General features: G+C 37.2%; 2 protein-coding genes across 4 annotated transcripts in view; one reads left to right on the forward strand and one right to left on the reverse strand.

Annotated features, from left to right (window-relative positions):
• LOC142341528 (33 kDa inner dynein arm light chain, axonemal-like) overlaps window positions 1-12,254 on the forward strand; it is a 110,884-nt gene that overhangs the window by 91,313 nt on the left and 7,317 nt on the right. For both annotated transcript variants that reach the window (XM_075392530.1, XM_075392539.1), the window contains exon 8: window positions 10,735-10,945. In XM_075392530.1, coding sequence (XP_075248645.1) covers window positions 10,735-10,945 — 211 coding nt within the window. The remainder of the gene's footprint in view (window positions 1-10,734; window positions 10,946-12,254) is intronic.
• LOC142341517 (protein O-mannosyl-transferase TMTC4-like) overlaps window positions 1-12,254 on the reverse strand; it is a 114,754-nt gene that overhangs the window by 66,562 nt on the left and 35,938 nt on the right. The window lies entirely within an intron of this gene.

Consider the following 12,254-nt stretch of genomic DNA (forward strand, 5'->3'; position numbering starts at 1 on the left):
TCTTGCAAGTTATCGTGATTTCTATAAGTTATCTAGCCCGCTCCGATCAAAATAGAGCGCATAGAGAAGTGGGATGGAAGTCCGCTTTCCGAAGGAGAGAGAAGATATATATATATATATACAGAATGAGAGCTACAAGGCCTACCTTTTAAAATGCATATAGAATGATATCGATGATCATACAACTGCCAAATTATCTCTGTGTAAATTCAGATTGGTAACAACTCGCACTCAAATAACAACATTAAATAGTTTCATAATTGTATGGAAACCTTGTACTGTTGACCTCCAATGGGAGGGTTTTAGAGACAAGGTTTGAATGAAAATCCTAGGTGCCAGCTCACTCTACTGGACCATCAGGAAGCAAACCAATCCTACGACGAAGTCCCAGTTGGAACGGAATTGCATTGCCATTCCAGGCCTCAGCGTCAACCCCTACGCTAGGAACAAGAAGAAGACTATCCAACATCTTCTTGAAAATACAACTGCCAAGTACGAAGACGTTGCAATTTGGCATGATACTGTGAACAACTCCCTGTCCAAGCATCATTCCAATTACAATCGGCCTTTGTCTCCGAAACAGCTAATCCGGCAACTGGAAAACTATCCCCAGATTAAGTGGGTGGTATTCTGTCCACGGGTTGGAGCACCAAACGTTTTCCAACAACTGTGCTCAAGTCAACTACCCACCTTCAGTGTTCTCCAGTATACTTTTCCTGACATTAAGAAGGTGTCGCCGAAAGTGGTTGAAAAGTATTACGAGCTACATCAACCAGCCTGTCAAGAACTGAAGACTTGGCAGCTATTCCAACAGAAACTACGGTCTCAGAAGGTTGTTGTTTCTGCGAAGCTTAGAAAAAGAGCGAATCGTAAAAGAAGACTGCAATTAGTGAAAAAACTAGTCAAACGATCTCTTCAATCTTGAAGGTATACGCACTTCTGGTGACCTCTGAATTATACAAAGGTATAATTCGTGTTGGTTACGAGGTGTGGCTGCTTTTTTGGTTGAGTTGAATCGTTTTCTGGTCCTCGTTATCTGCCTTAGTTATTGTCTTACATCTACTGTAATTAACGCTTAAGATGAACCCTTGTGTTGTCTGCGAATTGGGTTGCGAGTCGGATACAATAAATTGCGAAATCTGTGATGTGAAATGCGTTCATGTAGATTGCCTCGGGGTTGTTCCTCAACAAGCATCTACTGGCACTGTTTCGTGGAGATGCACTGCATGTAGCAACTTTTCCCTACCATCACTGCTTTCGAGGTTAATGGTGAAGATGGACGTCGTAGATCATCTCGCCGCTGATATTGTTAACATAAAAGAGACGTTATCTCAGATAGCTCCGAAAAATCCTTACTTGAATGCGTTATCGAAAGGCTTGGACAAATCAGCGAATGTGTTCAAGCACGTCCCTCGTGACCGGATTGATAGCAATGCCTCAGATAAAAGTGAACGGAAAAAACGCAAGTTAAGAAACCAACAAGTTGATCCCGAACAAAACACTGGTGAATGCTCACATTTAGCAAATGCAGATGTTGGAAATCAACATGATAGTGCCGGAAGGGTGAAGAAGCATGTAAGACAAGTAGCGGTAGTGAATGGAACGTCATCCACAAGTAGTCAACTGGCTGGAGTGGAATTGAAACAGCGATACAATCCTAGACGACACTATTTTGTCAGCAGGGTTTCGAGTAACGTGGATCAGGATGCTTTAATGAAGTACTGTGAGACAAAAATGTTAAGTCCAATCGCTTGTCGGGAACTGCCAAGCCGAAGAGCAGACGTAAAGTCGTTTCACTTGATACTGCCTGAAGACAAATCGGAGTTGGCGGAACAAAGTGAAACCTGGCCGCAACATGTTATACTGCGTAGATATTTTATGAATGACGAAGCAAGAAGTTGGATAAAAACTCTGAATGCTCCTAGTTCCGAATGACTATTCAAAAGTCCGCAAACTGGGGCAATGTTCAATGCTCGTTCAATTTGCAATAAGATGTCTGGCATTGTAACCTTTTTAACGATTCAACGACCGTTGTTTTTATCTGTATCCGAAACTTGGCTGAAAGAAGATACACTGTTCCACACAAATGCTGTTAATTGCATTGGCTATGAATTCACTGGCATTAATCGTCAAGATAAAGGCGGAGGAGTTGGTGTTTTTATCAAGCACTCAATTACATTCAACGTACTGGACTCAGCTGTTACGCCTGATATCGAGTACCACGTTGTGGAACTGATAGTCCGAAATGTAAATCTCTGCGTTTGTACAATTTACCGACCTCCGAAAGGCAGCATACCTGTTTTCTTCACAATTGTCGATAATTCTTTGTCTACATATGCTATGCAATACAAGAACACGCTCTTTTTGGGTGATTTTAATATCTCACAAAAGCACTCATCGTGGGTACAATTTGAAACACTTATGAATGAGTTAAATTTACAAAACCAGTTTTTGATGCCGACTCACGTCAATGGAAACACTTTAGACCTAGTGTTTTCGAATTTTACAAAGAATTCAAAGTTTCGATTGGATCCAATACTCAAATCCGATCACTTTTGTGTGTTGTTTGACATTGAAATCGATTCACCCCAATCAACTGAAGAGGCTAAAATCCAAGAGTTGGAGGTTTTCAAATGGCGATCAATAGATGAAGATGTTTTTCTCAACGAAGTGGATCGTGAATTAACGAAATCAGTTGAGGCCTACGATGTTCAACTGAAAGATCAGTCTAACGAGATTGTAGAAGACATTTTTAAATTAGTAGAAGATTCAATTTTAACTACACGTGAAAAAACTGTCAAGAAGATCCGTTTTTGGCCTTGAACAGGCAAACCTCGGTACTTCGACGCGGAATGTAATGAAGCAAAACGAAAAAAGAGATCCCTTGAAAGGCGGGTGAAACAGAATCCGAGCAGTTACAACGAGGTCTGCTACGAGTCTCACTTGCATTACTACCATGAGTTATTAACAAGGAAACGCAATGAGTACTTCAAGAGCAACCTTGCATCAATTAGTATTAAAACAAAGTTCGAAACCTTGAACTCGCTACTAACGCACACACTGCCTGTTTTTCCTTGTCATAATGATCCGCGTGAACTAGCAAACGATTTTAATTTGTTTTACAAGGAAAAAGTGGATGCTATCAATGCAATAATTCCAGACCAGCCCCTCATCCTTCAACCATCTGATCGTACTGGTTGGTCCGAGTTTGATTTAGTTGATGCTAAGACTTTAGAAAATTGCATCAATTCACTTTCAACAGCTTCTGCCTTTCAAGATCCCATGCCTGCCAGCTTGTTCAAGAAACTATGCCTGAGAAAAATTGACGATTTCTTAAATTTAGTTAATTGCTGTCTCGTCAGTGGAGTTTTTCCAAATTGCCTGAAGGAAGGTGTTATAAAACCTCTACATAAATCAGGCAAAGACAAACAATCCTTGGCTAGCTATCGTCCTGTAACTAATCTCAAATGGCTCGGTAAACTCGTTGAAAAAGTTGTACAGAATCAACTGACAGGACATCTAGATACAACTAGTAAATGGTTGCCAATGCAGTCCGCGTATCGATCCAACCACTCAACTGAAACTGCTCTGATATGGTGCACAAATGCTGTTCTTAGTAAGGTGTCAAAGAAAACGTCTGTCTTAATGATAAGCCTGGATCTCAGTAGCGCTTTTGATACCGTGCAACACGACATTCTGATTAACATCCTGAAGAACTCATTTCAGTTTAGTGGCACCGTAGCAAACTTTTTTGATAGTTACTTACGAAATAGGACGATGAAAGTCTTGATCTCTAATGCTCTCTCTGACAGCATCAAGCAAGAAACTGGAGTACCACAGGGTAGCATCTTGGGACCGATTTTGTTTTTATTATACCTTAGTCCTTTATTTGATAAGCTCGATGAGCTAAAATGGGTGTATCATTTTTATGCTGATGACTCCCAATTTTTCTTTGAAGTAACGGATGGACAACTTGAACCTACTTATGAAGAAATTCTTGGGGAAATTGAACTGTGTTTTACTTCTTTGAAATTGAAGCTCAACAAAGACAAAACGGACATTATTGTATTCAAACATACCTTGAACAGAAGCTTTTCTTTACAGGTTACCCCTTTCGGAGATCCTCTCATTGAAAAGCAACGTATTAAAATACTTGGATTTCTACTTGATACAAGTCTATCGCTAGAAGATCAGATAAGTTCTGTGAGAAAGAGTTGTTTTTACTACCTGAGGAAACTTTTTTCTTGCCGACAATTCCTAGATAAAGAGCTGAAAATTTTGTTCGTTAGATGCTACGTGTTATCTCGATTAGATTATTGCAACGTACTCTATCTTGGTCTTCCGGAATCAAAATTGAAGAAACTACAGAACGTACAAAATGTTGCAGCTCGTTTTGTTTTCAACCAGCCGCGTTTTTCTCGAACAAGCGAGCTAATGAAGAAATTACACTGGCTTCCGGTAAAGCAAAGAATCCAATATAAAGCTGGCTGTTTGATGCACAAAGTCAAACATGGAAAACACCCGACATATCTTAAAGATCTTTTTCAATTGAATTCATCGTCTTCGAATCCATCGCGGCGGGAGCTTTTTCGGGTTCCAGCAGTCAAAACAAACTACGAGAAGCGTGCTTTTATGAATAGTGGATGCTACTACTGGAACAGCCTTCCTAGTTATGTTCGCAATGAGTCAAATTACAAATGTTTCAAGACGATGCTCAAAACTCTACTATTTTGTTTAGCCTACTAACTGAACGAACGCACTTTTGAGATTAGAAAAGGTGCTAAAACCACCATCATCATCATCATCATCACTCATACTTCGGCGTTCTACAACCGTGTAAAGCTTTCATAGCACAGTCTAATATGTGAAGGCGAATCTGAAAGTTTCTGAGAAAACTTATTTTAGAATTCCTGCAACTGGGCACATTGTGGAAAACCAAGAAAATCAATCAATTCAGGTGGTAATTGGTAGTAAAATGATGCGTTTTCCTCCAATGATGATGCACCCTTTGATAAATCAGCTGCTAATTAAGTGCCCCCCAAACATACTAGCAATTGCCCCCAAACATACTAGCAGCAAACATACCTGTCGGTCGTTTTCTAATGCAACTTTTCGTCTGATCACTCATCCAACTGACCAATTTCAGTTCTCAAGCGAAACGTACTAGACTGACAAAATCGTTTGATTTTATTTTTGGATGCAGTTCAATTGGACTTTCAACGTCTACGAAAAGCACAGCGAGCCAAAATGTCTGAAAAGATGCTCTCAAAATGTAAAACACATTTTCAAAAACTTGTCTTTAACATTTTTCCAAACCCTTTCCATTTTATCCTGTCCATCTTTACCCCTGAGCGTCAATTGATTACAAACAACACCGCCAACTGTCGTTTCCTCGCGATTCGCCGAGCGACAGTCAGCTATGATTTTGACGAATTGCAATGAGACCCGTTTTGTCGAGAGTTTATTACTTTCCATTAACTAGTTGTATTTCTTCTCACAACAGAACAGCACAATCATAGTTCAATTAAATTCTCCCTAACCCTCGACTGAGCAACTCATAAACAAGTTGAAAAAGAACACGGATTTTATATCTGCTGTCTTGTATTGCCGAAGATTGGGTTCAATTGACATTTTTGCTGACCTCTAAGCCATTGGTATTCTATTTATTAACGTCAAGAAACTTTTGTCAAAAAGGAAACGCAAGGTTTATTGGTTTGTGGAAGAGCTATAAAAGGTACACCTTGCAACTTGCCTGGATACTCATTTCTTCAAACAATCCTATAGCACAAAGGAAATCTTCGCAAACTCACATAACAGAAAATATCCAAGTCGAGAAACAGGCCGCCTAAAAACAAAAGAAAAAAGAAAAGGGACAATTATGATGATGAAAAATTATAATTTGCTTTCTTCTGAAGTGTTGTGTTCTTGGTAGCTTTTGAGGCTCTTGTGCCTTGGAGCGGCCGAGTTTTTGCTCTCACTGTGTTCCATAGGCAATCTATTGATATAATTGATGAGCTAAAAATTAAAAGGTTGTTGCGGTGGTAAACATCAGTAGGTATCTTTTTAAGGTTTCAGTCCCTTGGAGCATCTGAGGGACTATGTTCTTCTTTTCTGTGTTTTCAATTTTGCTCTCTATCATGTGAAAAGACTCTTCACTCACCTTATGTGCTAGTATTACTTCTGGTGCTATATAACATCTGAGTGTGAAATGTCTGAAGATAACTTTTTGCGGAAGAAGCTTTTTGGAGACGGCTGATGTCATTGCCGCCGCACTACCGACTATATTGCACTACTTAGGCCTCACGCCATCGGCATTCGAGAGTCGTTAAACGAGCTAGATTGAATATAAAAAGGCCAACCAAAATGCAATTGCTGCTGTTGTGCCACCAATAGCTGCAAGTACTACCAGTCAACACCAGGCAACAGTAACAGGCCGTCCAAGTTGCTGTTGAGGCGAAGACATTAAAAATCACCGCAAAGTTTCAAAATGACATGGCCTTTGTGGAAAAAAAAATAAACTGATGGCCAGAAGTGAAGTAGAACAAATCGAAATGTACAACCGATGCGATAACGTGTAGTTCCGGAGCGCACTGATTCGCCGAATAGTAAAACGATATAAGAACGGTCTGAGGATACTATAACAAAGGTCCTGGAACTCGCAAATAAATGATGCAAAAAAAAAAATTGTAAAGGCACATCAAATGGATATGGCTTAAGCAACAAAGAAGGCGATGAGGCCAATTATTATAAAATTTGCAAGACTAACGGCAAAAATCGACGTCATAAAAAAACGGCTTCATGAATCTGATAACAGTATTAAGATATACGAAGATCTAAGTAAACCTCGTCTAATCTTCCTAAACTTAATGAAATCAGATTGTAGACTTCTCTCGTCGTGGACACGAGAAGAAACAATTTTCTAAACTGCCTGAGAATAACACCACTGTGTATAAAACCTCCAATCTGTATGATGGCGGAATCAAACTCAATTATGATATAGATAATGTTATTAGCTGTTTTTGCCAACAAACTTGATCACATAAACTGCGACATAAAAAAGGAGATGCTAGCCCCAGTAGTCACGTGTACTAGTACTATCTCTCTGTTTTTGATGAATGTCCGATCATATAAAGCACATAATAGTGATCAATAAACCTTATATTAAGCTTATATTCACCTCCTGCAATTATATGTCTAACGGAAACATGGCTAAACAAAAACAACGATCCAAAATGTTCTTTAGTAAATGGATACAGTTATTTATCGAAAACTCGTGAAAATTTAAGAGGTGGAAGCGAAATGTTATAACTCCGAAATGACATCAATCTTTTACATGAAATCACAACGGAGTTGCCCGAAACGCTGTCGGCGCTTGTAGAGCAAGAAGGATATAAATTAAAGATAGCGGTTTGGTTAATTAGAACAATCCACCTTCTAACAAACTCAATTTCATTGGAAATTAAGAGAATTTCTTGATACCAATAGTTTCAAATCACTGCCGTTTGTGGCGGCCGGAGATTTAAACATAGACGATACCAAAATAAATCAGCTCGTAATAGAAAGGTTTACTCGATTAGATTAATCACTTCATCCTTAATCTTTTGATAACTCCTGTGTCAAGTTATACTGGAACATCAAGTTATACTGATCTTTTTCCTGTGATCTTCAATTGGACCCTTAGTGTAACTCCAAGCAACAAACCAGTGCAATTCGAGATTGCTCATCCATAAATGATAAGCTGAAAGTAGAAAAATATGAAGAAGAGCTTTCACTTCAGAATAGGTTGAATAGCTTGAATAGGCTTCTGAATGTTAAATATATCAGTCAAAATGTAGATGAATGCTTTAAATTGTTTAACCGCAGTTTCCTAAATGTAACTAACAAGTTTGTTCTCATTAGACGTAAAACAATTAATGTTAGCAAGACTTCTAATTGTTTCACAGATAACTTGAAAGACCTAAGAAAAAAACGCAACAGGTCACATAGGCTATGGAAACAAGATCCTGAAAAACTATAGAGGTGAAATAGGTTCCAACTGCTTAGAAAGAAGGTTGAATGCGAAGTGAAACTTGCCAAAAAATTGTACAATGAAAAAAGAAATTAGCTCAATTACACAAGACTCCGGGCTAACAACCTGAGTGAAAAAATTTCAATTGGCAGTAAAATCCCAAATCTGAATTCTTGCAATGAAGGTAGCGGAAATTTCAGGATCGCAGAAAAATTTACAAACATTTCTTTTGATAGGCTCTACTTTGAAACATCACATGACTAACGTCCAACAGTGGTGCTTTAATGAAGTAAATCAGTCTATCAATCAGTCGAGATATTGTAAAAAAAATCTGGAGAACAAATTTTCATTAAGTGATGATCACAGTTGCAATACTCTACTAAAATTAGTAACAACAGAAATTGCGCCCTTCTTAACAAGTCTGATTAACCAATCTTTTGTGCAGGGAATATTTCCGACACTTTTGAAAAAAGCTAAAGTTGTTCCGATCCATAAACAGGGATCCAAACTTGAAGAAAAAACTTTAGGCCAATATCATTGCTAACTGTTTGGAGTAAAATATTTGAGAAAGCGATGTTCAATCGCATCTACAAATATCCGCGAAGTTCTGAATTTCATTTATCGAATCAATATGAATTTAGAAGTTAATATAGCACAAAAGATAATCTAGTAGATTTTACCGAGAAAACTAGTCTATAAAAATAAGACTATTTGCTTCTTTTTAGATCTGAAAAAAAGGCTTTTGACACCATTCAATATGATAAACTGCTAACAAAATTGCAAAGTGTTGGTATAAGAGGCAAAGCTTATAATTGGTTTGCTTCATGCATTGAAAAAAACTCAGTGTCTATGGGTGAATGGAATTTCCTCCAATTGCCTTGAACTCAAATGTGATGTCCCGCAAGGCTCAGTCCTTGGTCCAATTCTTTTCCTATTTTATACGAATGGTTTTTGCCGACGACACAAATCTAACAGCTGTTGAATGTGCAATTAGTGAAATTGAGGAAGATCTGCTTAATATAAGTAACTGGTTAAATGCAAACAAACTGGTCATTATTCATGAGAAAATAGTCCAACTGAGCTTCCAACCGGGACTTCCTACTTTAGGAACAAACAAATCAAAATGAAAACATTTTCTCAGGAACAAGTTTGCACAGTCAGGGCTACTTAAAACCACTCTTCATACTCTCTAGGTCCCAGTAATCCACTCGGAGATTGGTTTTTCATCTACTTGATGAACCCCATTTTTATACAAAAATACTTAGACAATCAATCGCCTACAGACGTAGGCGTATATTCAATATGCTTCGCACAAGTAAAATAATACCAGAAAACATTCATAGAACTTCAGAAAAATTTATCAAAACAATTTTTATTCATTCAAGGATACTTAACAGTATCGCAGTTCAATTAGATTCTGTCGATTGTTTGATGTTATAACCTAATTGTTACTTATCTTCTCTTGGGCAGATCTCAATAGGGTCACCTGACCCGTAAATTTCTCTTCTGCATTTTTGTTTTGTTGAACTTATATTTTGTAAACTGCTCCAGTCATATCATAAACGAAAAATTAATTCTTTCTCACTCTTACAATACAATTAACATCAGAAACAAAAAGAACAGTGTGTTGAACTTTCAAGCACTCAAATGAACATGAAAATTAAGAAAGCTGCTCAACACAAAATTATCGATATTAAACACGGAATAAGATGCCTAACGGATTCATTGACAAACAGGGCAGATTTAACCAGCTACAAAAGAGAAAACGTCACTTAAGTTATGAAAAAATTGTAAACCAAGTCCTATTTTCAATTTTCTGCTCATGCCTGTTTCGACTACCGACAACAGCATGCATATTTTGATCCAAGCATGCTATTACCAAATCAGCTAAAACATGCGCTAATGTCCAGACGCGCTTCAAGTTCAACGGGTGAAATCAGCAAGAGTACCTGAATACTAGACTCTTAAAGCTACATTTATATTGAGGTCTTTGTCGTTAAGTCCTTGTCATAGCTGTCGTTAAGTGTGTGTGTGTGTGTGACCGAACGTCTGAACTTGTTGAGCGTTATTGAATGCAGGAAAAAGGAACTCATTCAAGTTGTAAAAAATAAGATTGCCAGGTTTGGTAGAATTAGTGAGTTAAGTAGTCGGTGAGTACTGAAAAAAATCAAGCATTTATTCAAAATATTGACTAAGTAAGCGCCGAACTCCTTCAGCTGATGTTTTGTTGGTGATGTAACAAATTTCGGACAAGAAAAGGACACGAAAAATTTCAAAGAATATGTGCTATCTTAATACAATCCTTCGGGACTGTTTTATTAACGGATGCTGTAGAATCCATGTTGCAAAACAGATACAGCTTAGAGCGGTGTACAGCTCCAAGGATCCATTCGAACAGCCTTTAGATTGTGAAGTGTCAAATTGAGCCATTCGCGTCTTCGCAAGGCGGTGATCACCTCAATAAATTTTGATTCATGTTGTCACTTTTATTTTACAAGGTGTGCATGGTTATTTAAACAAATTTATAGAAACTTAATTTTTTTTTGAAAAAAAGTGCTCATCTATTATTTTCTTTTACAATTTTCCAATTAATTTGGTTACATCTTCATGCAATCAATGCAAAACAAAAAAGACCACCTGAATCAAATAACTCAGTGTGTTGTTAGGAACAAATTTGCGCCCCAGCGTTTGAACATGTCTATGAACATTGGTTGTACTGTTTGCAGACGCAGTGGTTGGAGATAGTGCGAATTCGACAGAGTGAGCAGTACAAGCAGCAAGTGGAGGACAGGAAACACAGACTGGAGATGATGAAGGAGAAGATGAAACAGAAGCACAAAGAGGGAGAGGAACTGCAGAGACAGCAGGAGGAACACGAGCAGAAGGAGAAGAAAGAGCGGGGAGAGAAGGACAGCGCAACCGGCTCCACCCTGACAGGTACTATAACTTCCAGCAAATAGGAGCAACGTACCTAATAAAATAAGTTCTGATGCATTTTTAACTAAATAGTTGGATACTTTATTATTCCAACATCCCAAGATTTAGGAACTATATAAAGGCCCGCATTTTTTGTTCAGCCAAGTCTGGACGGTAGATATCTTTTTGCCAAGAAGTGTATATCAAACTTCAAGTCACAGCTTGATCAAAATATCAGCTCCAGCGATTAATTATCACAGTCCACAATCTGAATTGTATGTACAAAAGAATTTGAGTGGAGACTTTGAGTTTAAATAAAGTATTTGGAAACAACCGTTTTTCTATACCAAAGTCAATCTTCAAACAGACGTGTAAAGAGAAGAAGTATTTTCAAAGCAGTTTCTTTTGAAAATGAATGTAAACCAAAGATTTAAATTATCATTTTTTATCTGGGAATTTTTTAAAAGTTCTAGTTTAGTACTGTTTGATATAATTTTAGAGCAATTCAAGCGATTATACGAAATCAAAAATTTTTCCGAATTTTTTAACCTTTTTTCCTCCAGAAAACGAAAAATTGAAGATGTACTTTCAAGGAATGATTTAGTTTTTCAATTCTTTTTTTTGTATTTCTCCAAAAAAAATTGGTCCTCCTAGCTTTTTGATGATAGGATGCCGATCAGCGGAAACTGACTTAACAGAAATAATGCTGGGCTTGCGTGAATATCCTAGCCCCTAAAAAACTGGAGGGTTAGAACAGTTAAGTGTTTATTGAAAAAAGTATTATTCTTAATTATTGAAAAAAATAAACTTAGTTAAAATGTTTATTGAAAAATTTATTGCAAAAAGTTCAGCAAATTCTTAATATCAAAAGATCAAGGTTTTCATGCATCTGCTGTTCATAAGCATTTCTTAAGAATTATCTAATAAATATGTTTTTTGAAGTGTTTCGTAGCTAATTTAGGTAGCTGAACATATTTGAAACATATTTATAATGGTATTAAAAAGCTGAACCAATCGTTGGAGAGACATTTTCAATTTTTTTTGATTTCTCGAGGTTGACACTGTCGTTTAATACTAGCCCACACTTTTCAATTTTCTCATCTTTTCACGTTTCAAATATGTTCAGCTACCTAAATTAGCTACGAAACACTTCAAAAAACATATTTATTAGATAAAACTTAAAAAATGCTTATGAACAGCAGATGCATGAAAACCTTAAGCTTTTGGTATTAAGAATTTGCTTAACTTTTTTCAATAAAGTTTTCAATAAACTTTAATTAAGTTTATTTTTTTCAATAATTAGGAATAATACTTTTTTCAATAAACACTT

This window comes from Convolutriloba macropyga, chromosome 1 (genome assembly GCF_964194025.1).
Source record: "Convolutriloba macropyga chromosome 1, txConMacr16.3, whole genome shotgun sequence".
NCBI classification, from domain to species: domain Eukaryota; kingdom Metazoa; phylum Xenacoelomorpha; order Acoela; family Convolutidae; genus Convolutriloba; species Convolutriloba macropyga.